Here is a 23,825-nt window from a genome sequence, read left to right as displayed (position 1 = left end):
GTCCCCGGGCTGCGGGGGTACCAGCCCTACCCAAAGGCAAGCTGCTGCTGCCATCTCCCGGTTCCCACCGCCCAGACCCCTCCCATGGCAAGACAGGGGTGAGGGTGGCAGGTCTGTACCCCCACCCCAAAGGGCTGGCCCTTAAACAGCGCCAGGAAGGGAAAAGAGTTTTCCTGGGAATGAGGGACCTGCGGCTGCCAGCCTGCAGCCTGCTCCTGCGGTTGTCCCACCTGAAGCCCCCCTGGGACACTGAGGTCGATCAGGATGAAAGGCTCGAGCCGTAACGCTGACCGTTTGTTTTCCTCCTCATTTTCCCCTCTCCTGCACTTTATCGCACTGGCCCGGCAGCACAGGAGTGTCAGGTGGGATCAAGTGACCGGACATCTGGCCATCTGAAGCATCTCTATTTATTACTCTTAATACACATCTCTCTATCTTGACACCGGACTCCTGCGCGGAGCCGAGCTGCCCAAGGAGGAGGCAGCTCCATGCACATAAACGATGCTACCATGGAAGACGTCAGACGCTTAAAGACCATCAAGACAAAAGTCTGCGCAAGTGAATAGGATGAAACCCAAGAGCTCCGAGCAGGTTTTCCGCCTCCTCTCAGAGCAGGTCACAGCAGCCTGGCTACTCACCGCCACGGGAGGGAGAAACCAAAGGCTGCGCCGTGAGTCAGCAAGGTGGCCACGCCGCAGCAGCTCACAGGACAGAGGATGAAGGTCGTGTCTCTCGTTTGAGAGGCAGCACCAGGAAACAATATCCAGGGCAAAGCCTTGGCTTATCTAGGTACACCCAGCTAATTCCTGCTTCTCACAAGGAGGGTATGTCCTGGCGCTTTTCCTCCTCTAGGGAATCTGTTCAGAGAGGTGGGAAGGGGTGGGATGTCCCACGCTTACCTCGGCAAACCATCGTCAGTCTTCATGGTGACCAAGTTACCCAGCACAGCAGGGCTCGGCCAGGGGCACAGCACATTTGGCCAAGCAGAGGACACCTACACAAGTTCATTTCTCACCTTCATCTAATATCCTCCCGGTCCTTCACTGCAGAAAGCCCCAAGAAGGGTGTCTCAGTTCCCTTCCCAAAATGAGAGCGGATTTCCAGGCACGGGGAACGGCTGCAACTCCAAGCATGAGGCACGGGATTGAGGGCGTGGGGGAAGAAACCCAAAAACTAAACAGTGCAGAACGGGAAGGGACGTCGTTATCATTAAGGGGGTTTGAAGGAGACCCTGAAGAATTTACGAGTCAGCAGGTGCTGGGAAGTAATCCTCTTCCACCTCAGCTCCACTTACCCATCCTGTCCCCGAGCCTCTACTGGTCTAAGCAAAGCTTTCTGCTTGTCCATGCAATCCCCCCAGATTTCGCCGACTTTGGACTGCTGACACAGGAAAAAGATAGAATAACCCAAGCCACACTATGAACCCCAAGTTCTAAAAATCTCCAACCCTCAGAAATCTGCTCTATCTGCCGTATTTAAAATAGCAGGACTAGAACAAGCGTACGTTATTTCCCTGCCGGCTGCAAGGCGAGGCTTTCCCTGCAGCCCTTAGCTCAGCGGCTTCCTGTGGTAGTTGCCCGGGACTAGCCCGGCACACACGCCGGGGCTGCAGACCACTAGCTCTGGCAGACGGATACACACTGTGGTTTTAAATAACCCCTGCTGCCTAGTTCTGCTACAAACCACTGGCAGGACCCCTGCATCCAGCAACCTGCCTCAGCGCAGCCTGCCCCACGCTTCCCATTTCTTGTTTTGAACACAATTTCCAGCTGCGCTGACCAGGCCTGGCCAGTCACTCCTCCTCTCGGCATCCTCCAGCTCCGACATCCTCCCCTGCCTCTCTCCAACATCATCTTTTAATTCGTTAGTCTTTAATTCTATTAATACCACCTAATAATTACTTTGTTCCAAGCCTGCTGAGTAATGACTGCCGACGCTTCACTACTATTTCTGTGAAGAAACCAAGCTGTAATACATTGAATTTCTGCAGAGCGGAGTGACAAGGACTGCGCTGGCTGTCCTCTCTGCCTACGCGTTCCACAGGGCAGGGAAAGAGCCCGAGCACTTCATTCTCGAGGCATCTTCAGCGTCACAACTGTTTGATCCAATTCAGAATGAACTAGTTTAAAATAAAAATAGCTCAAAAGACAGCTAGAACACAAGCAGTGGGAGAAAACAACCAGGGCCCAAACAGCATCTACTACCTTTAGATCTCCTCCTTAAGAGAAGCTTCTACACCAGGTTCTCTCGCTCAAGCCAACGCTCCCCTCAGTTCCTCCAGCGGCGCTGGGCTTTGGCGTTTCCTTCATCTAATCAAAATAAAGTCTGTTCAACCCAGAATCCAACCTACGTGGATTAAAGCAATTCAAAGCAATAGGGTAAGCAGCCCACAGAGCACGGAGGAAGAGCGGATTAATAGCTTCCTTCATTAAAGCTTACCTTCAAAGAAGTCAGCAACAGAACTCGTCATCACCATTTTCTTGCAGACATTTATTTTTATATTCACAAGAGGATGAATGTAAAAGAAATTTATGTAGATGCTAAATCAAGGCTTTTGTTCCTAACTAGAAAGAAGTCACTCGCAGCATTTTAATTATTTTCTTAGAGCAGGACTGACATTTCAACCACCGTGCGCTTTTACTTACGCTTTTAAAAATCAAATTACATATGCGATTAAGGCAACGCAAGGTAACAGAGGTAACGTCACCTCCCGAAAAAACCCACTTCTTGGATCACTTCACTCAGTGATCCCTCTCGCAAGCCTCTTCACCCCTTCTCGACCTTACTTCACCATGCCCGGTTTCCCAGCTGCTGCACCGAACAAGCAGCCCAAGCCAAAACCCAAGCAGCAGAATTTGGAGTGATCAGTTCATCCACCTTAAGAGACTATTTCATCGCTACGGAGACCGATAACCTTTCAGAGACCTACAGCTTCCGCCTTCAAAAGACAAGCACATCAGGACAACTCCAGATGGTACACTGAAAAAATGAGGCTGTTTTATTGATGATTAGACTCAGCACTGGCAACAATCATTAAGCTAGTACAGACAGACTTCAATCAAAGCACGAGCTTTGAATCAGAAGTCGTAAAGTGACATGATGCCTTAATAAATTAAGGAAGTTGTTAATGCCTGTCGTCATCAACTCTTCACTTGAAGTTCTTCGCAAAATCCTCTCCTTTCTTAATAGAAGCCTTCAGCTCAGACATGGCCTCAGCAACCATCTTCTCTTCAAAGGGGGAGATCTTGCCAATACCTAGGTTCTTCTCAATTCCATTTTTCTGAGGGAAAGAGGATTTAAGGATTAACCATTCATTGAATGACCTAGAGAGTAACTTAACAGCTCTGATTGGGTATTACCCAGCTGAGATGGAGACCCGGCCTGGGACCTCTCATGTCTAGTCTGCCAACCCCGTGCTTCCGGGCTCGGCTCGGAAGCCTCTTATTATCTGTAGCAACTTCTGCAGCCCTCACAAAGTTCTCATTCACTGTTCACACGCGTGAAACTTGAAGCTAGCCCACAGGCTCCTTCAAGAGGAGACTGATACCAACCTGCTCCTTCGTGCCTCTTCCTATCTTCAACCCCACCGTTTGGCACGAGAATTTCTCTCCTTTGGTGTACGCCCTTCACTTGCCAATGGTTTGCAGTCTGAAACTGCTCCAGTTTCACTCTAGGCTTTCGAGATCTCATGCCTATATCCAAACCCTTCCCCCTTAATACCCCTCTGCTTCCATTTCCTCACCAGTAGCACCTCAGACAGCATACACCATCCTTTGCATCCCAGCAGCCACGAAAAGGCTGCAGCATCCTTGTTTTCCACTCCACCCACACGGTAAGGGTGACGAAAGGAACACTTCTTTCAGAGTTCAGCAGAGGTCCCAAAAGCAATCTATTAATCCTCATCCATGCTGTAGTTCCCCACGTGCCTCAATTTCTGAGGGATTTGCTTGTAGCAGATCAAGCCGAGGAGACAGGATTGCTGACTCTGGTTAATCATCTGAAAGCCCTTCATAAACAGGCACTGACTTGAGGCAAGCGTGACCTCTTAAGACAGGTCTGAATCTCTGGTTACTCAGCGACCCGCGGTCTAAGAGCGGATAAAAGCACTATCATCCCTGTCAAGCATGAGGTATATGCCCAAATACAATACCCAAACATTCAAGAACTCTTAAAGGCACGCTCAGCTGTTAACTTCAGCGACAGCTAGCATTAGACTCAACTGAAATCACTCGGTAAAACCACAAGACTAGATGAGTAGCTGCTGTTTATAAGCTCCATCATTTAAAGTACGTACTCCCAGCAGCAGAGGTGTAGAGAAGTATGGGCTCTCCGTCTCCTCCGATCGAACAAAGGCACATTCAATAACCCCTTCCTTTCCATTCATTGCATCCACCAGGGAGAACACAAACCGAGCACCAGCATAGGCCATAGACAAGGTGGCAGATCCTGTAAGAGTTAAATCACTTTTAGAACAGATCACTTTGAAATCTGATACTTTCTTTAGCATCAAAGGCTTCCACACTGATAGGTTTACAGAGCTGCAGCATCACTGGCTTCCAGTTCACAGCCAGTTGGATAAAGCAGCCACTTTTGGCCACCTACACACTATTTAGTTGACCAGATTTACAGGAAGGAACAGCGTAATTTGACAGAGAAGATTCTTTTTAAAGCCGTACACATGGCATAGGACCAGTTAATGTTTAGTTTTACCTACATACTGAGCTGCTTCCAGTACCACAGTTCAGGCAGTCGCTGACATGGCAGAGCAGCTAGATTTGTAATCAGCACTTCACAATTCTGCACCGCAATTGTCAATAAGATTAAACTGAAGAGGACTGCATCCATTTAGCTGGCCAACAAGAAATACTTGTAAGCTGCAGTCAAGAACCAACCTGCTCCTGCTTTAGCTTTGACAACTTCAGTGCCAGCTTCTTGAATTCTCCCTGTAAGCTTTTCCAGCTGATCCTGAGGGAAGTCCACTTTTGGTGTGCACTAGATTGGAAAAAAGAAGTTACTATCAAATACCAAGACCCCTCCAGATTCAGCATGAGGCCACCCACATGATGCTTTTTGTAACATTAAAGTTGTTACCAACAGTTCTCAACTGGGAAAATCAGTTACCCCAGCTCACAGATTGTGTGACACTGACCAGCTGCAAGCGTCCACCGAGGCAGCCGGGTATTGCATGGGCTGTAACAGGAACCCATCCACGCCTAGCTTACTCAAGGCTAAACCACAACTTGACAGCAAAACCAGGGCTTGCCATGGTTACTTGCTTCTGTGTAGTGCTTTGCACTAGACCGATGCCCTCCAAGCATGTAACAGGCCTTAGGAATTTCCAAAGGCCACCTTGTAAGTATTTGGGTCACTGTGGCATTATGGAAGTCAAGAGCCTTACGAAGGATCCAGTCTGCCAGCAGCATTTACTAAGTTACTGAACCTTCAGATACAGCTACGCAAGTATGTTAAGCACAGCTGTTGCTGTCCCGATTGACTGTCTAACAAAAGCACCCTCTCAGCATTCAGCTGCTCCAAAGCCCTTGCTCTTATTCCCTACAAATATCCTTTGGTGAAGGACCCTTTATTCCTCACTTAGAGCAAAGCTTTTTCCCCCTTTCTCACAGACTGCTCCTCGCATCCTAGCCATCTCCTGCTCCTCGCGTCCTAGCCATCTCCTACCTATCTCCTCATGAAGCTGCAGCCTGCTTTAGAACTGCATTTCATTCTGGCTCAGATGCATGAAGGGACCCTCTCCCTGCCTAGCAGTCATTACTGAAGCAGGCCTCCCCACACAGCTTGAGCTATGCCTCCTCATTTCAATGGCATTGAAGTGGTGTTTCTAGTCCGCCACAGCAAAATCAATTTCATTTTCCTGCTGAAGCAAGGTATTCACATCATGAAATACCTGTCATAAAAATAAAACCCAAAACAAACAGTGGCAAGACATCTGAACACCCACACCACACCTCAGTTCTTATCTCAACGTCCTTTAGAGGATAAAGGCTGGAACGATTTAAACCACTCAGAGTTCAGATTTAGCTCATTGCCTTCCAGTATCTTGTACCTCATCTCAGAATGAAAGCAGCCCTAAGAGCAGGGAAGACTGTCTCTGCTGTATGGCACCTTCCATGCCATCACAAAGGCACTTTACATCAAGTCTAACATATCCATGAGGAATACCATACAGTGTGATGCCACACATGGCAGTTACTATGACTTACCTGAGAGATCAGAGGGATGATAGTCTTCCCGGCATGGCCACCAATAACCGGAACACTTACTCGAGCTGGATCTAAGCCCTAAGAGAAACATGAAACTTTCCAGCTTCTGAAGCATATGGACAAGAAAAACATTTAAAAACGCCACGCTTCATTTTCTGCCCAGGTTTTTTGGACACATCTATAACCTAAGTGCTACACGGGGCAGGAGTTTCAGAGGCAGTTACACTCCAGGGACAAAGTCAGATCTACAGAGTTGAACTCCAGGTTACTCTGATAACTTTAGACAGTTACAGGATATTAGTAATGCAAGTTCAGATAAATAGAAGCACAAGCACAAACTCCACCAGGGCTGTTAAGAGTAGTAACCTGTTACACCTCCTGATACTTTGCAGAATATCCTGTAACACGCAGTACAGATAGTTTGACTTGCAAATATATACTACAATTCAACCCTCTCCTCCGGTTGCAACAGCAGGGCTGGAAATGGCAACAGAATTAAAGGAACATGTAGCTCACTCACAGGTGACAGCTATGAAAAGGAAAGGTCAAAGTCTCTTGAACCACATTTTGCAAGAAACCCTATACCCAGGCTCCTCTAGAGAATGGAAACAGGGAATCTTTGCCTTTAGCTCCAAGAAATCCAAGCTCTTTTGGCTCTGTGCAGTGATTTTAAAAGCATTTTTGATAGTTCTGATGATCAAAGCGCACCATATCCCTCCCCCAGCATCTGTTACTATGACCCACCTTTAGTTCAGCCACAAAAGTATTCGCTCTGACAATGTCCAGTGTTGTAACGCCAAAGATTCTGTTGGGATTATACACACCATGCTTCTTGAAGACTTCTGAAGTTATTGGGATGGTTGAATTTACCTACAAGCAAGAATAGGCAAGCATTCATTAAAGCTAGTATACTAAGGAAGCTAACGCATGAACTGAACAGGTCAGTAAACAACCTGAAGTATATTTCCAACTTGAAGCCAACTGTAGCCAATTACTTTAATTCCTTAATTGAAGAGCAATTTACTGTCAGGCTGGAATAAAAATCTTCCATCTTAAGTAACCATTAAGACAACAAATTTGTTCATTCACATTACAAAGGCTCCTTCCTTAACGAGCTAAGACTTCTATTCCAGCTAATACACCAGCATGTATTATAACCATAGTCACACAAGAGATTGAGATATTAAGCACTTTTATATCCAAGTTTCCTCTGACTTAAATATAGCTCAAGAAAAATGGGTTAGTAGAACCAGGCTTTTAGTTCTTTTCTGCAAATACCCTGCAGACCTTAAAGGATACTGGTCAAAACTAACAGCAACTCAACAGATTACTCTAGCAGAGGAAAAAAATGCAGACTGAGAATACATTTTCAAGGTCTCCAGAAAATGCTTACCGGGTTAGAAATAATACAGATCATGGCTTCTGGACAGTGCTTTGCACAGGCAGATGTCAGAGTAGCAACAATGCTAGCATTGGTGTTGAACAGGTCATCACGGGTCATACCTAAACAAATCCAGTACGGTATTTTAAATTAGCCATAGTCTCACTCAGAACGGGCAAGCAACTCAATCAAAAAAACCAATATCCTGGTCTGGATAGAGATACGTCAACTTTCACTTCTGGTTTCATATAGCAAGACAAAACTCTCCAGCTGCAGTAATGAATCAGCTCCAAAGGTAACTCCTCTCGCTAATAAAAGATTACTGCCCTTTCAGATAGATCAGTGCTTTTCAGAGCCGACCAGCCCAGCTGGCAACTGTCTGAGTGTATTTCACCTAGGCAGCCTGAAGTATGGTGTGACCATGCTGACCCACACCAGTGTACCAGTGGCGCTCAGAGCAGCATAAACGGCTCCTAAAGTGAATCCTCCTCCCCGTCCAAAGTCTCCTCCCCAGCTACAGTTTGAATGCCAACTGCTCTGTGCAAAATATCACTCGTTGCGTAAGTGCCACCCCTCACTTCTGTTGCAGCAACTACTTTAACCACGAAAAATGAAGAATTGGGAAGAGGTAGCCATTAAAGTCTAGAATTTTGTTACGTTCCCAATAGGATATTGAAAAACAGAGTAGAAACGGAGGAGGTCAGAGACATTCCAGGAAGGATTAACAGCATTCATTCAGAGATTCTCTGAGAAGTTACCATACAATTAATGCAAAACAAATGGATTATTTGTATTCTGCTGAGAAATGAAACAAAGAAACAGTTGTTTTAGTAGAGCATTGCTCTGGGCAAGAAACACTATGGGAGATTTGGGATCACTTGCACGAAAAGTCTTTGCACCTCCCCCCTACACAGGAACTCCAGAAATCAATTCTGCCCATTTTACAATGGACAATCTAAGACATAGGCTAAAGGAGGTGCCCACAAGCAGCTCTGGTCAGTGTCATCAACAGCACTTACATCCCAAGCCAACACTACCATAAAGCACAAGATACAGCTCTATTTGAACAACAGTACTGCAGAAACACACTTCAATGAAGCCCTGGGGCTTTTTAACAAGGAGCATACCTGGTTTTCTAGGAACTCCTGCAGGAATAACTACAACGTCACAGCCCTTCAGACATTCTGGCAACTGCTCAGGTCCCAGGAAGCCTGAAACGGAAGACATTCAGGCACCATGTTTTTGCTAGTTATTAAATATTTGACACTTCAAAGTACAAAATTATGCCTAGAGGCACCAAATTCCTTTTTAAAATTTAGCCTTCGATTCAGACTTATGCTGAAAAGCAAAGAAATACAATTATGGACAGACCCTATTTAATACTTTTCCCTTGTTTCAAAACTTAAAAGAGTGGCGGAAACCTCACATTCAACTGTTTCAAAAATCCTCAGTTCCTCCTGTTATGTGTATTTACTCTCCAAAAACCCTAGCTTGACACTACAGTCAGTGCCCCCCAAAAAAATCACATGAAGACACATTCAAGCAAAATGAAGATCAGCAGATTAAGTTTTCTTTGATTTCATCAGAACTTGACAGCTGTCCCTTCAGAAAAGCATGTAGCATTCACATAGACACTCAGAGAGCATTAAGTCTATTTGTAGTCAAACTTTTAGATTCAACGCTCAAGCTTTTTTCCAAGATGATTTTACTCAATGTTTCCTGCCAGTTATTACGAACTTCCCCTTCAATAGTGCAACGACAAACCATTCTCATCTCCATACCTTCAAATCTAATCAGCTAAACCTTAATCAGTCATGCACTGCTTGAGAAAAAGCTACTTAAATTGATACTAGGCTTCAGAATCATGTGAAGATTCCCCTTTACATGCACAACAACAGGCATCTCCACTTGTCAGAGACACCGGAGAGGACTCCTTCGGAGCACAGATGGCTTCCAGCGGCTCGCAGTACCTTTAACATTCGCTCTTGTCTCGATGTGGCTGAGGTCAGCCGCGACGCCTGGAGTGTGAGCGATATCGTAAAGGCTGAGCCTGCTCACCAGCGGGCTGTTCTTCAGGAGAAGAGAGAGAGGCTGGCCAATGCCTCCCGAGGCCCCCAGCACTGCTACCTTGGCATTGTTCTGAGGAAAAAAAGAGGACAAACACATTTTAGAGATGTTTTAGTAATTACCGCAGCAGTGACCTTGGTGATTTCACCACACTTTCTTTACTTTTAGTTCTATTTCTCAATTTTTTTATCAAGCACTATCCAAACGCGATTGCCTCAGCTCACAGAAAGCAATCATCACAACAGCCTCCCAAAGATCTTTGAAGTTCACTGGTAGGACAAGTTAGAGGAAAACGTTCTTTTGCGATCTCAAGCTCAAAAGGGAAGCAAGGACAGGCAAAGAAACCAGAAGGATCATCTTTCTTCAGATGGCAATGTCTGCCTGAGAGTAATACCTGCTATCCTGTGGGCCTAGGTCTGACGTAGGGCAAGATCTGTTACACAGTTTTTCTAGTTTTCATTGCCAGGATCAAAAATATACGCATTCTCATTTGGAAAATCAATACATTTAATGGACTACAATAAACATAATAACCACCGCATACACGTAAAGAAAACGTGTATGCCTGAAGTGAATTCAAAATAGTACCTGCAGCTGCCCCAAGATTGAGCCCTGTGAACATTAAGTGACTATAATTTCCAGCTTTGATCAAGTGGGGCTGAGAAGTAAGTAAAATCAACTCTTCTTTGTTGCCATGGTGAACTTATTTTACTCTAATGTGCTCACTGGAAGAAAGTTATTTTTCTTGAAAAAGCCTGTGCTCCTGTTTGCAGAAAAAGTGCCGCTAGATGAGAGCGAAGCTACTTTAAAAGACCAGAGCAATCTTAAAATGCAACACTCTGCTGACGTGACGGAGAACCAGAGGCTACTGCAGAGATGTAATATGTAATAATACACTTACCACTGATAAGGACGTTATCTATCACACTGTCTTACCAGATAAAGCCATAATAGCTCCAAGTCCCTGCATGAACAACTTAATTATTATGCTATGACACGAAACAAACTATCCAGGAGCTAGATCAGCCTAACCTCAGCTCAGTTGTCTTGCTATTGCAACAAAGGTAATTCAGCACAGGACCCGTCAAGGGGAAGCAAAGGGTAGCATTAGTCACTGCTATGCCCTATATATATATATATGACTGAGCTGATATCATGCGGTCAAAACCTTATTGCTAATAAATTTAATTGCTATAAAAATAATCACACAAACCTCTCTTGTAAAGCCTATTTTTATAGCTGCTATAACCATTCTGTCATATGCCACTGGGAACTATTTACGTTAGAAGACAGAGGTCGGTCTCTATCTACCCACCACGCAGCAGCCGTCCTCTCCTGGTACCAAGAGGAGGCATTTCAGCATATTAAGGATTACTGTTAAACCCCCCAACCGCCAGCCTTTAGTTCTCAATACATTTTGAAAGGAGGAGCATATTTCAGTCGAGGAAGGAAGCGGCACGCAACACTGTGCATCATCCACGACATACCACCAGAAAGAGAAGTTCATCTAGAGTGAATTAACACGGACACCCAGGTTACCCCTGCCTGGAGAGGGGCTCTGTGCCCAGAGCCGCCCAGCAGCAGCCGGGATGTTTCACCGGGCGGAGACACGGCACCGCCCCAGACCCGACACCCCCTCACAAGCTCTGCTCCTCACCTCCCTCACGGCCCCTTAGGCCGCCGGCGGGGCCCGTCCGCCCCCTCACCGCGGAGGGCCCGGGCTGCACCCCGGCCCGCCGCGGGAGGGGTGTGCGGGGGCCCAGCGTGCCGGCGGTGTGGCGTACCTGGGCGGTGGTGGCGAGGCCGCGGCGGAGGGCGGCAGCGGGACGGGCCAGGCGGGACAGCATGGCGCGGCGGCGGCGGTGACTCCAACGACCTCCAGGGCGCGGCGCCTGCGCGGGACCACCACCGCCTCTCGCGAGACTTGGCTCCTCCCCGTTCCCCCATCCCCGCCCTGGAGAAATCTCGCGAGATCTCGCGCTGACGTTCCCCCCCCCCCCGACGACCGCCCGGCGTCCCTCCCTAGCAACCAGGCGGGCGGGCCGTGGCGGCGGCATGGCGGGGCTGGAGCTCTGCGAGCCCCGACACCTCTACAACATTCTCAACCAGCACCGGCGGTGTCCCCGGCTGGCGGAGCCCCACTACCTGTGCCTGCTGGGTGAGCCCGCGGGCAGGGGCCGGCGGCCTGGAGAAATGGGGCCTGGGGTCTCCGGCCTGCGGGGAAGAGCACGCATTACTTCTTATAATTGCTGGGGCCCTGCTGTTGGGGCGTTTCTCCTATCCCATTTCAGGTGCCATGACCCGGTACCGCTCCATCTTCCATCCTGTACGCTCAGCAAAAAGCAGTGGTGCTAAATACGAATGGCCATTAGCCTCTCTTGGCACTTAGCTCGACAGCAGAGGGTGAATCAGGAAGTTTTCTGCTTATTGCTGTCCTTTCACTGGCCTTTGGCATCCAGCCTCCTCCTCTGAGCTGCTTCCCGAGTGTCAGAGGCGGACACGATTTCTTGACCATTGGGCAGCTTGCTGATAAGCCTTTGCATCTTGCATAGTGGCACTACCGAAAATAGGGTGCCTGATATTGTGATATTATTTAATGTTTTGCTGAGGGAGTGTCCTGGTTTCAGATGGGAAAGATAGGATGATATTATTAAATGTTTTGGTGAGGGAGTATCCTGGTTTCAGGTGGGAAAGACTTAATGTTCTTTCCAGTGATCGCTCTGAAAGGAATGCCAATAATGCATCTTGGTTTAGTTGTTGCTTAGGCAATGTTCATACTTTTCAAGAACTCTTCAGCTTCCCACAGAAGCTGAGAAGGAGCGTAGACAGAACAACGGAATGGCCAATGGAATATTCCATACCATAGATGTCATGCTCAGTATATAAATGGCAGCTGGCCAGGGGGTGGAATCCTTGATCGCTGCTCGGGAAAGTACCAATTCACCAGGTGGTGAGAGTGATTTGTATCATTATTATTATTATTGTTGTTGTTGTTGTTATTTTCCGTTTCTGTTATTGTTCTATTAAACTATCTTCATCTCAACCCACGAGTTTTTCTCTTTCCCCTCCTTTTCTCCCTCTTCTCCCTGCCCTTTTTAGGGGGAAGGGGCAGAACTTCATGGGCGGCTGTGTGGTCCTGGCTGCCAGCTGGGGTTAAACCACGACAAGGAGTCAGCCAGTTTGGGAGTGGGGTTGGGGTCTCTCCAGTGCCCCTTTCCCCGTCTCTGAGGCAGCACAGAGGCAGAGGTGCTGGACGCTGCGGGGTCAGAACATCCCAGCGAGTGGAGCCAGGCTATGCCACGGGGCAGAGCAGAACTGAGCGCGGGACTGGCACCATGGACGCTGCGGTACCACACTTGGGTCAGGACTAAAGCTGCTGGCATCCCTTGGTGGTACACCTAGACTCACATCAGTATTGGTGTTTGTTATATCCACATCAGAAAGTCTCGGTTTCTAAAAAAACCCAAATCTCTCACTCTGGTTGGTGCCAGTGCTTGAATTCCCAATGACTGAATTACGAACAGGATTCTACCTTTAAAGCATCAAATAAGCCAATTGCTCTGTCTTGGTTGTTTTTTTCAGATGTCCGTACTCAGCGTGAATATGATGAGAGCCATATTATTACAGCACGCAGGATTGAACAGGTGAGGGGATTACCGTTTATGGAAACAAGCCCTGGATTTAGCAATTAGCAATAAGCTAAAATTGGCTTAAAACCCACGGGAATTGTCCCAGCCTCCCCTCCCTGTTCCAGCCGTGTTCCATTTCTGCCACTGGGGGGATGTATTCTGTCACAAAGCAAAGGTGGCTTCAGTAGCCCGAAGGATTGACACGTAGGAGCTGTGTATCAGGAAAAATATTGCACAAGAACGAACATGTTGTAGCCTTGTCTCACAAAGGCTAGCGCTGGCATCTTTACTGCTGCGGCTGATGAAGCAATCTGGTGTAGTTTGCGTCATTTCTGAATTCTAACCGGCTCTTTCAGCGTCAAGTACAGACGTAGTCCCAAACCCATCCGGTAGCTATACATTAATAACTTGCAAGATGTCGGTAGCATTGATGTCACGAGAAAAGTGTGGAGCTGTGCTCCTGATAGAATTCTTCTGTGATTTTGGTAGAGTCCTACAGGGGAGTATCTGGTACCGGATTCAGAGGAGTTGGGGTGCGTCAGATACTGTGTGGTGTATGACTGCGAGACCAGCTCTTTGGATTGCTGTGACTATGAGGAAGAGGAGAAAGAAAAAGGTACCCGTGACCCATGTCAGTCAAGGCCTCACTGCCGGATAGATATTCTTCCCATTTCTCGTTTAATTTTATGAGCTTATTGGAAGAGATCCAAATTTGCCCAGTTTTCTTTGACAAATGAACATCTCAAACATCTGTGCTATGCCTCTGTTTTTTTCCCCTGTGTTGCCTATGTTCTTAGGCTTCAAAAATCCAGATTTGATTTCAAAGCATTCTGGCAGGCCTGGTTTCCTATCTGTGGAATAAGTCCTCTGAAGCTCCTTGTTGCGTGTGAGGAATGGGTTCTTTTTTTTTTTTTTTTTCACATTTCACTGAGATTGGGCTTGTTCAATGATTGCCTTTTAGGGAGCAGTGCTTCTTCAGAGGTTGAAAACAGTGACTCAAGTTCCGTATGTTCACAGAGTGAGTACTTCCTTCTTTGAGTTACAAAAGGCTTTCACATTATCATATTTAAAAAGACTTAGCTTTAACGGGGGTGATGATTCGATGGAGTTCACTGAGAAATGTGAAGAGCTGGAAACTTTTCCATGTAATTGTTCAGTCTTCCTTGAACCATGGAAATGTTTAGCTTTCACGCATCCTTTGGCAAGGAGTTCTGCCATATGCAGAGCCACTTCTGTACGTTTGTTGGGCTCCTATTAGCTTTATAAAGGCTCCTATAGTTCTAGCAAAGATTTACATCATTTTTTAAAGACAAAAATCTGGGAGTGCAAGGGGAATGAATAAAGCAAGCACATTCATAAATGCTCAGTCGTGAGAATGCAGCAAGGGAAAGTGTGAAGGATCAGAAGTGGGTTTCTATTGTGCTGATCTATTTCTAAAGCAGACATAGCTAGAGGCAAGTGGGATGGATCCCTTGGGAGAAGGAGGGGGAGCAGCCATCTCACATAATTTGCTTCACTGAAGGGAGTGTTTAAAACACTTGTGAAAAATTTATTCCAGAGACCTCCTTCTTTCCCCCTTTGCCTAAAGCAGACTAAAAAAAAGGGCGTCCATAAAACTTAAGATTATTAGATTTAAATTAATAATACTTCCCTATTCCCAAAGAATAATGGGGAGGAAAAAAACCCTTCATCTTGACCTACAAAAGAAACCAGGAGATGAAGAAAAGATCGGGACAAGAGGTGAAAACCGTGAGAGCCTTGCTATTGATCTGCAGCAACAGTTAAAGAATACGTCTAGCTTTTAGTAGAGCTTTCTGCAGACCATTAGATGAAATGACAAGGCGTTTGCTGTCGGTGTCAGGGGGCCAGATGTAACGCCCAGTGCTGCTGGAGACACTCTAAACCTGCCCTGGCAAAGAGCTTTTTGATCTCATTAGATGCTGAGGAAGGAACTGCCGTCCGATATGCCAGAAGCTTAGAGCAGTTCACCCGCCATCCCGTCCTGGTCCTGAGGGGAGGATACAAGTGTTTTTCAGCTTGCTATCATTTTCTGAGGACTCAGAAGATATTGTGGATGCCTCAGGTGAGATGAGACTAATTTGTAAGTAGAAGACATTAGCATTCATATCCAACTGATGATGGCCAATGAATTCAAGTTAAATGGTGGTGTAAACCTGCTATCAGACTATTTTCAAACAAAGGAATTAAAATGTGATTTGAGTTACTGTGCTTTCCCTGCATCTCACCACTAATTCTTTTACAGCCACACTTTGCCTTTTTTATCCTTTTTCTATTGCGTGAAAGAAAGCTCATGAAAACAACCTGGGAAGGTTTCTCTGATAACCCCAAAACTGGCCTACTGGAGAGTAGAGATAACTAAACAAACAGTAGCAAATGATGAAAAGAAGCAGGTTCCTCTCTGACACGTGGTTATCTAGGATGTTACACAGTGAATGTTTTCAGACAGAAGTACAATTCCTATCAAGCACTGTGTTCCCTGTCTATAAAGCTTTCCATCGGGAAGGATCACAAAGCGAGTGCTGCTGCATTGTTTCAACAGGCCCGGAAAGAAAACAGCCATCCACTGGAACATTGGTATCCTAATTGTTTGGTTTCACCTACAAACAATGATCTATTTAGCTTATGAGAAACAATTACCCTTTTTTCACATCTAGGACAGGACCTGAGGCAGGGCAGACTTAGAGAGTACTGGACAGCAGAGAGCATCTCATCGCAACATACCTTTAGCTCCCGTTGTATCTCCTCACTTCTGCTTCCCGTGAAATAGCCCATGACACGGTGCTAACCTGTGGGATGCTACAGCGCAGGAGAGAAAATCAATTCACTTTGTGCTGCTTTGTGAAGGGTAACAAACTGCTGAACTTCCCCATCAGATTCAACTGGACACAGAGTACCTGCTTGCCTCTCGGTTTAAGCTGTTGTTCTCTGTTGCTTTAAATTGTTAGGCTGCTGCTTTGTTCTGCTGTAGCGTTAGCCGAGTATCAGTTAGGGAGGTAGAGGCACTGTCGACTACTCGTCTATTTTTATTCTCAGCCTTTACGCTGCAGACAGCAGAAGCAGCTGCAGACTTGTTTTGTGCCACTACAGGGCACCTGCATCTCTGCAGGTGGCAGATGATTTCATTTAGGCTTGCAAACAGTAACCGGGGAGAACATCAAATTAATCTGTTATGCTGCAGTCCCTCCAGACAATGTAAAAAATATATGCCGCCTCCTGTCTAGTTAGGATTTGTTTCAAGTAATACCACAATGACAGCACTGCTGTTAATTATTATCACTAAATCTAGCAAAGATTTCAATATATGGAAATTCCAGGTGATTAAATGAATCATGACACTAGAATGTGTCATGGGCTGTTCACTAAGCCTGTGGTCAATTCTTCACATGACTTCTGTTTAAGAACTTACCAAGCTAATAGGAGCGAGCACACTCTCTAAACTCAGTCTATGTTTTTTCTCTGGCAGGAACTAGAGAACTTCCAGCCATACCCTGTAGAAATACTGCCTGCAAAGTTATATATGGGCAATTTCAAGCAGGCCTGTGACGCACAAATTCAGAAAGATCTGAAGATCAAAGCACAAGTCAACATCTCTGAACAGCATGCTACGCTGTAAGTTAAATAGTTCAAGGCGTATCCTCACCAATATCTGTGCCTGTGAAAAAAGTGAGGTGGCATAGCACCAGAACCCACTCGCAGAGAACTCAGTGCCAGTGGACTTCCAAATAAACCCCTCGCTGGAGGAAGACTCTGCAGATTCAAGTGCTATTTCATGCTCATTTTTCTGATCTCCACTCCAGAGTTAGCACAACAGCAATGCAGTTCTGCAGCCCTCTACCATGACATGGGTGTACTGGGTGAGAGGAGGACTAGGAGGCCCTTGGCATTTTGAGTCTGTCGCATACCATCATCCTTTGGGAAGAACCTACATCTCTGAATGGCTTTCAGAGCAAAATCTTACAAAAGCATCAGTGCAAACGCTAAATCACTGATGTTTCACATTGTTGGTCTTCCTTCCTTACCTGCAGCTGTCCATGACCGTTGTGCTCAGTCTGTAGGCCATGCTGGAAATGCTGTTTCACACAGTGAAAAATCCAGTGGCATTTCTCAAGGTGGTGGCCAAAACAAAGGAAGTAAGAAATCCAGTCACCTACCCCAGTGCATGTGTAGCAGCAGACATTTCTCATGCCTTTGGCTCTGGAGGAAAATATTCAAAGGTCTCTGCACCGTGGGTAATCTTCCCATGCCCTCTGTGCGTGATGTGCTTTCACATTTCAGAAATTCCTCGCCAACGTTTTGTTCCATTAGTTCTCCAAGTTAAGTTTGCTGAGCTTGTGGAAGGAGGACGCTGTCATAGAAAACGACACAAAGTGAACTGGGGGGCTGTGTTCACTAAAGCGCCACCGTGCATGCTGTGAAGGCACTCTTGCTTTCAGTTCATCTGTTTTCATTTAGCTCTCAGACGAAGGAAGCTGTAGGTTAAGACATCAATGCTGATACCATGTGGAATGGAAAATCAGTAATTAAAGTGGTTCTGTATTACAAGCACCTCAGTGTCTTACCATAACAAATCCCTTATCGTAATGTTAATGATGGTGACGACGATGATGAAAAGCTCACACATGTAACAGCAAACAAAATTATCAGCTTGCCTCCAACAAAGACATTTTTTTCAAAGCTGCTTCTCTGGTCTATGTCACGCTGTGTGCTCTTCTTCCAGGTTTGCAGAAGGCAGCAAATACCTCCATGTACCTGTTCCAGATTCGCTTGAAGCAGATCTTTTTTCTGCCTTTGGCACCATTTGTCATTTCATAGGTGAGTTTTTCCTAATCTGGAATTCCAGAGACCTTGCTCACGCTGGGATATTAGATGGGAGTGACTCCAGTTCACTCGAACAGGAAGCTCAGACAGGAGGGTCGTAATCTTTGGGGATCAGTGTACTCCCAGGCAAGCCCACGCCCTAATGGGTACCAGAGCTGCCTTAGTAACTGGCCTGATGGACAGAGAGGAGATTTTACACGGCATCTGACTCTGAGGTTCCTGCTCGCTTTGAAGCATACCTCACTCTGATAATAGTGAGCTCTCCACTAGATCTGAGAAGGCTTTGCTGTAGGATGTCGGTTAGGGCTTCACAGGATTTCCTCCTATTCCTTTTTTCTTTAATTTTCTTGATTTATATATTTACTTTATTTATTTATAAATAAACGTTCTTAAATTAAAAGCCCTTTGACTCTTACCAGCCGAAATCTTCAACCGCCAGAGCTTTATTTGAAGAAGAGCATGACACGCATTGGGGAGCTTAGCAGAAGACGCTGCTAATCTTTGTGATTTGCAGTGCAGACCCACCGTAGGGCCTAGGAAGACTTTCAGGTTGGGCGGCATAAACCTGCCTTCGGCTGATTACATCAGAGCAGGCAAGAAAAAACCATAGTCTCCAGCTGAGTGCCCGCAGCAGCACAGCAGACGTAGCTCCTGCAGCTCCATGCTGTGATGGTGTCCAACCCTGCTGCTGTTATCACACTCATGAAATAACACCTGCCACTGACGGTGGCCCTGCTGAGCTGAGTGTTGTACAGGCCCAGAAGCAAAAGACCACCCCATCCCCATGGATCTTATAATCTATGTACGAAATAAGAAATGACAACTAGACACCAACAAAGAAACAAGGAAACAATATTTGAGGATATAATTTTGTAGTCCTGAACTGAAGGCCATGATTTGCATGCACTGAAACCCAAAATCCACTTACTTGCCTTTCATTTTGACACAGGTTTTTTCCCCACTAGTATTTCAGAAGAAAGTGTCTTTCTCACGTCAGTTCGTGGAAATTTCCAAAACAGACTATAAGAGTTTATTAGCCGTAGCTCTTGTGGAAGTGTATACTGTTTACTTGATAGTCCAGAGTAGATTACTTAAACTGGAACGGTTACGGGTGAACAGTAGACTAAAGCTCTCCGCATACTCTCAGAGGAGGGTGGGTGTCCTCATGCCAAGTGCATGTTGGAGTGAAACCATTTCTACTCAGGTCTTAGAACAGAACTAGTATCTCATGATAGAAATAAGTCAGTAAAATCTGTTTTAGAGCTTGAAGAAAAAAAGAAATGCAAAACCCCCACAATCACTTGACAACAATAAAAGAAGAGGGTTTGCCCTATGAATTCTAGAGTTCAGTTGCTGATATTCCAAAAACATGTCATGCTGTCTGCTCTGGAAAGGGAGGGAAAGAATTCAAAACGTTATTAATAAAATATGCAACCTTTCAGGCACAGAGAGCAGAGTCGGTGTGGTTAGGAGTGAGTGACAGCATCCTCTGAAAGCCAAGCGGATCAGAGTTTGCTGATCGTAGCAATTTTCACTGCAAAGTATCCATCATAAAAACATCATAAAATCAGCACCACAGCTGGCCCGTACATGCGTCCTGCTGGTGATCCCCACAGAGGGGTAAGGGACTTGAAGTCTAAGTCCCCTCCAGTTCGAGGGCGGATTTCTCCCGCTTCAGTAGCAAACAGTTAGGCCTGTGTTCATCAGAAATTTCAATACCTTTAAACCTCTCCGGGAGGAGCCTGAGTAGCTGATGTGATGCTGACCGCAGCGGATTGGTCACGGTGGGCCACTTTTCTTCAGTTATCTGATGTAAAGGTGACACTGATCTGTAATGAAGCGTTGACTGGTCATTGTCCTTTGGTTCTGCTCTTCAAAGCCACGTTTTGACTCAGTGCATTTTTAAGAAAGGCAAATGCTTACAGAAACGGGAGCTGGCAGTGCCCATCTGCGGCTGTCAGGGTTCATGAGGGCTCCTGTCGCTCAGGCTGCCAGCCTGTCAGCTGTCACCGAAGTCGCGCTTGACCGTACAATTGGAAGCTTGATTTCCCGGATCACTAATTTGTGATTGGCATTTCTTTACTCAGACGCTCAGCTGGATCGCGGAGCGGTGCTGGTGTTCTCCAGCCTGGGGATAAGCCGGAGCAGCACAGTAACCATCGCCTATCTTATGCATTCCTGCCAGTTTTCCCTGAAGGTACATCACTGTCATATTTCCCACAGATACTGGCTGGGTCTGCAGTTTATTTCTGTCTCTGAAGCCTCATTACTGTAGTAATGAGAAAGATGTTATCTGTGCTTTCATGCAGACTAACCACCTGATAATGTAATAGATTCTATTATATCAGCTTCCAGATTCTTTACGCTCTTAAGGAGGTGGCTTAGGTGTGACGTTGGATCTGTGAGTCCTTACCCTGGCACCTGTGATATTCTTGTATTTCCCTCCTTAGCTACAGGGCTATAAAAACAAAGCTGCGGTTACAGATCTTTGCATTTTTGCTCTCCTGGGTCTCAGAAAGAGAGTATCTGGAAGCTACTGGAGTTAATCCCATCTCTTAACACCATGGGGTTACAGGGAAATTCAGAACCCAGTGCTTGCAGGGCTCTGATATACCACTGGGCTCAGCAGCACTGGCTTCTTACAAAATCCTGTTTTATTTCTCCAGACGCAATCCGCTCCCACAGGCGGTACTGTAGAGAAGTCTGGAGTGGGGTAACACTAGCCCAGGAGGGGTGTACAGGTTAAATGGCCAGTACGCTTTGTTCCATAGCTCTGAATAACGTAAGAAAAAATAATGAAGGGTGGCTGAGAACGACCCGGCTGTGCAATAGCCTGGTGGCCTCTCTCCAGGTGCCAGGCCCTTTTTCCCTCTGCATACAGGGCACGGGCATCGTGCAGCCGTAGCCACCATCTCCCGGTGGCGCCTGCTTAACACAGAGCAGGCTAGTTCCCATGGGATCGGAAAGGCGTCTCCTTAAAAGTCTCATCCTTGTTTGGAAAGCGTTTCCTCCTTTGGGAGCTTGAAAGGATTGATCCCAGCTTCACTGAAGCTGGGCCTGTATCTAATCATCCAATTGATTTTGTGCAAATATTTGCGACATACGGGGAAATCTCTTCCCATCGCTGTGTGCCAAAGGGTAATTTCAGGTTGAGTGTGCCAACAGGGCTGCAGACACTGCTTCGTCTCTGCTAGTAATGCTGGGCGCGATTGCTCCTGCACACTGATAACCGTTCCCTTGCACGCTGAATTACTGGAGGTGCTTGCGACGGCCGTGCAAAAGTCAAAGGCTGATCCTTGCAATTTCTCTCAGTCGGTATCAACAGGTTGGTCTCAGCATTTTGCTCAGTGCCAATAAAAAAGAAGAAGAAAAGGTTGACAGGGCAGTGCCATGTTGCAGCTGGCCTGGGCGGTGCTTGCCCACTGTTGTCCAGGCAAAGCTTTCCTAGGGGATTATCCTGGCAGACGAGTTTGTTTCTTGCAGCCAAAAGCAACGCAACAGATTCCCATGTGATCCTTCACCCAATGTAGGCAAAGATCTTTGAAAGCTTCGAAAGACACGGATATTGCAAAAGAAAGGCAGATTTGGGATGTGTGGCCCCTGATTCTATTAGTAATTGACATGTGAGTAGATCTATTGAGTTCAGAGGAACGAGAGACATCCACACTGTGGGCCCGGAAGAGTAAATATTGAAAGATCAGGCTGGGAGCCTGCAGAATCACTGAGATTAGAAAAGCAAACCAATGGAGCACTATTTTCTAACCTTTGGTCTCATTACACTTAAGCAATCCTCCGAGTGTGGGGGGAAAAATCTATTTTAAAAGTGGGAAGCTGAGCGCTGCTGGGTAAACCCAAGGATGCAGCTGGAGTAAAGTGGAGTAATGATGGTGGATCGGCCCTGTGCGCAGCAGAGTTCCTAGCTGATTACATGGAACTAACAAATAATTAAGATGGCTGTAATTAATGCAGTGAGATAACCGCAGCTTCCTAGCTGCTTTGCCGTATCAGGTGACACCAATCCAGAAACACGATAACCTTTGCTGCTTACCTGTGAATAGCTGACACTTCACTGCTCTGCTTATCATCCATGGAAGAAACACCATCTTAGGGTAAAAATCCAGGGCTGCGTCGCTCCATCTGTGTAAAATAACACAAGGTACCTGCCAGGTAGTGAAAGCAGCCTGAGCTGTCCCCGTATCCAGGACACCAGAGTATGGAGGTGACAGTCTATCACCTGGATCTAATCTGTCCCTGCCTTGCTAGCCAGTGTCTTACCTGCAGGTTCTTGCTGTCCAACACGGGGAGTAAATACAAAGCTGTGTCGTTACAAGCGTAGCTGCTTCGTGTACACACCCAAGATTCACTTGCAGTAGAAACTCCCAGCACTTCTTTGTTTTCCCTCTGTTTGCAGAGAGCTTGGGACTACGTTCTGAAATGCAAAACGAACATGAGACCACACCGGGGCTTTGTGAAGCAGCTCTCAGACTGGGAGACCAAAATCTACGGGACCACGATCACAGACGTCTCTGAACCAAATTACTGACAGGTAGCAAAGAGAACCCCTGGCAGGGAAAGGCGCTTCCCTGTCCCTGGCACCATGTTGGCAGAAAGTTACATGAACGCTGTTTGAAAAAAGGTCTTAATGTAAAGGAACGGCTTTCCTCTTTAGCTCCATGTTATTTTGGGTCAAGTTTTGGAGCCTTTAGGGGAACTCACCTGTGCTGTAGAAGGTGGCAGTTTGGGGGAAAGCAAGTCCTGCAGGATGTGGCCCATTACGGACTGCTCGTCTTTTTTGTAAGCAAAGGGGATTATAACCACATTACTGGGAATGCTCCTCACTCCAGGTATGGGGAAGTCATTAGGGGTATCTCTGAAAAGGTTTGTCAATCCATAGCCTGAGTAAATTTACAGTTTGACTGTGCCCACGTCCAACCCGGAGAGGTAAGGACAGGATTTCCCCAAGTCCCTCTGCTCTGTGCCTTCTCAGCTCCCCGCAGACGTGGACGTGGCCTCTCACAGGCGCACGGGCTGGATTGTCGAGCAGGACCACGCTTCTCACTTGCCACCTTCTAATACAACAACTGAACCCCTTGGCGAATTTTGAAGCATCGATCCTTTTACGTGAAACCTAAACGCGGTACCGTCCTCTCTCTCGCCGCACTGCGAATTCTTTGCATTGATATCACGAAATAAAACATTATGGAAAACGCTCCTGGGCTTTCCTTGCACTTGGTGCTAAGGATTTAGCGGGGATTTTGATTTTACATCATCCCCTTTGGTTTGTAATTCAAGTAGGCGCGTTCAGGGACGGAGCTTTTACTCTTATGTTGGTGAATTTGAGGCTTGGAGCAGCCTGGGCTGGTGGGAGGTGTCCCTGCCCAGGGCAGGGGGTTGGAACTAGATGATCTTTAAGGCCCCTTCCAACCCGAACCATTCTGTGATTGATTCTGTGATCTTTAAGGCCCTTCCCAACCCGAACCACTCTGTGATTGATTCTGTGATCTTTAAGGCCCTTCCCAACCCGAACCATTCTGTGATTGATTCTGTGATCTTTAAGGTCCTTCCCAACCCGAACCATTCTGTGATTGATTCTGTGATCTTTAAGGCCCTTCCCAACCCGAACCATTCTATAATTCTATGAATTTACACCAAAACCCGCCCGCGCTGACAGCGGACCGGCCCTCTGGG

General features: G+C 46.5%; 2 protein-coding genes across 3 annotated transcripts; one reads left to right on the top strand and one right to left on the bottom strand.

The window, feature by feature from the left end:
- Window positions 1-2,975: 2,975 nt before the first annotated feature.
- MDH2 (malate dehydrogenase 2) lies at window positions 2,976-11,601 on the bottom strand. The gene is made up of 9 exons (XM_063341790.1): window positions 11,454-11,601; window positions 9,573-9,741; window positions 8,730-8,813; window positions 7,615-7,724; window positions 6,966-7,091; window positions 6,222-6,299; window positions 4,893-4,992; window positions 4,295-4,446; window positions 2,976-3,280 (listed from the first exon to the last, which is right to left on the bottom strand). The coding sequence occupies exons 1-9, from the start codon at window positions 11,514-11,516 to the stop codon at window positions 3,149-3,151; spliced, it is 1,014 nt and encodes a 337-aa protein (XP_063197860.1). The 5' UTR covers window positions 11,517-11,601; the 3' UTR covers window positions 2,976-3,148.
- A 105-nt stretch (window positions 11,602-11,706) lies between these two features.
- STYXL1 (serine/threonine/tyrosine interacting like 1) lies at window positions 11,707-23,301 on the top strand. Of its 2 annotated transcripts, XM_063341389.1 has the most exons (10): window positions 11,714-11,827; window positions 13,252-13,313; window positions 13,788-13,914; window positions 14,260-14,316; window positions 15,236-15,381; window positions 16,783-16,928; window positions 18,037-18,131; window positions 20,225-20,334; window positions 22,549-22,683; window positions 23,125-23,301. In XM_063341389.1, exons 1-9 carry the CDS (start codon window positions 11,725-11,727, stop codon window positions 22,678-22,680), a joined length of 978 nt encoding a protein of 325 aa, XP_063197459.1. In that variant the 5' UTR covers window positions 11,714-11,724; the 3' UTR covers window positions 22,681-22,683; window positions 23,125-23,301. The 2 variants fall into 2 exon arrangements, with proteins under 2 accessions (XP_063197458.1, XP_063197459.1); XM_063341388.1 differs by having other exon boundaries at window positions 11,707-11,827; window positions 22,549-23,301.
- Window positions 23,302-23,825: the final 524 nt, after the last annotated feature.

Source organism: Chroicocephalus ridibundus, chromosome 7, assembly GCF_963924245.1.
Source record: "Chroicocephalus ridibundus chromosome 7, bChrRid1.1, whole genome shotgun sequence".
Lineage (NCBI taxonomy): Eukaryota > Metazoa > Chordata > Aves > Charadriiformes > Laridae > Chroicocephalus > Chroicocephalus ridibundus.
This window is presented reverse-complemented; position numbering and strand designations above follow the sequence as displayed.

Coding starts and splice junctions, on each gene's coding strand:
- STYXL1 (XM_063341388.1), top strand. CDS start 11,725: ATGGCGGGGCTGGAGCTCTGCGAGCCCCGACACCTCTACAACATTCTC. Junction 13,314..13,787: donor CAGCACGCAGGATTGAACAG/GTGAGGGGATTA, acceptor TGATTTTGGTAG/AGTCCTACAGGGGAGTATCT. Junction 18,132..20,224: donor CACCATTTGTCATTTCATAG/GTGAGTTTTTCC, acceptor TTCTTTACTCAG/ACGCTCAGCTGGATCGCGGA.
- MDH2 (XM_063341790.1), bottom strand. CDS start 11,516: ATGCTGTCCCGCCTGGCCCGTCCCGCTGCCGCCCTCCGCCGCGGCCTC. Junction 7,092..7,614: donor TCTGTATTATTTCTAACCCG/GTAAGCATTTTC, acceptor TCTTGCTTGTAG/GTAAATTCAACCATCCCAAT. Junction 3,281..4,294: donor CTACACCTCTGCTGCTGGGA/GTACGTACTTTA, acceptor TCTTTCCCTCAG/AAAAATGGAATTGAGAAGAA.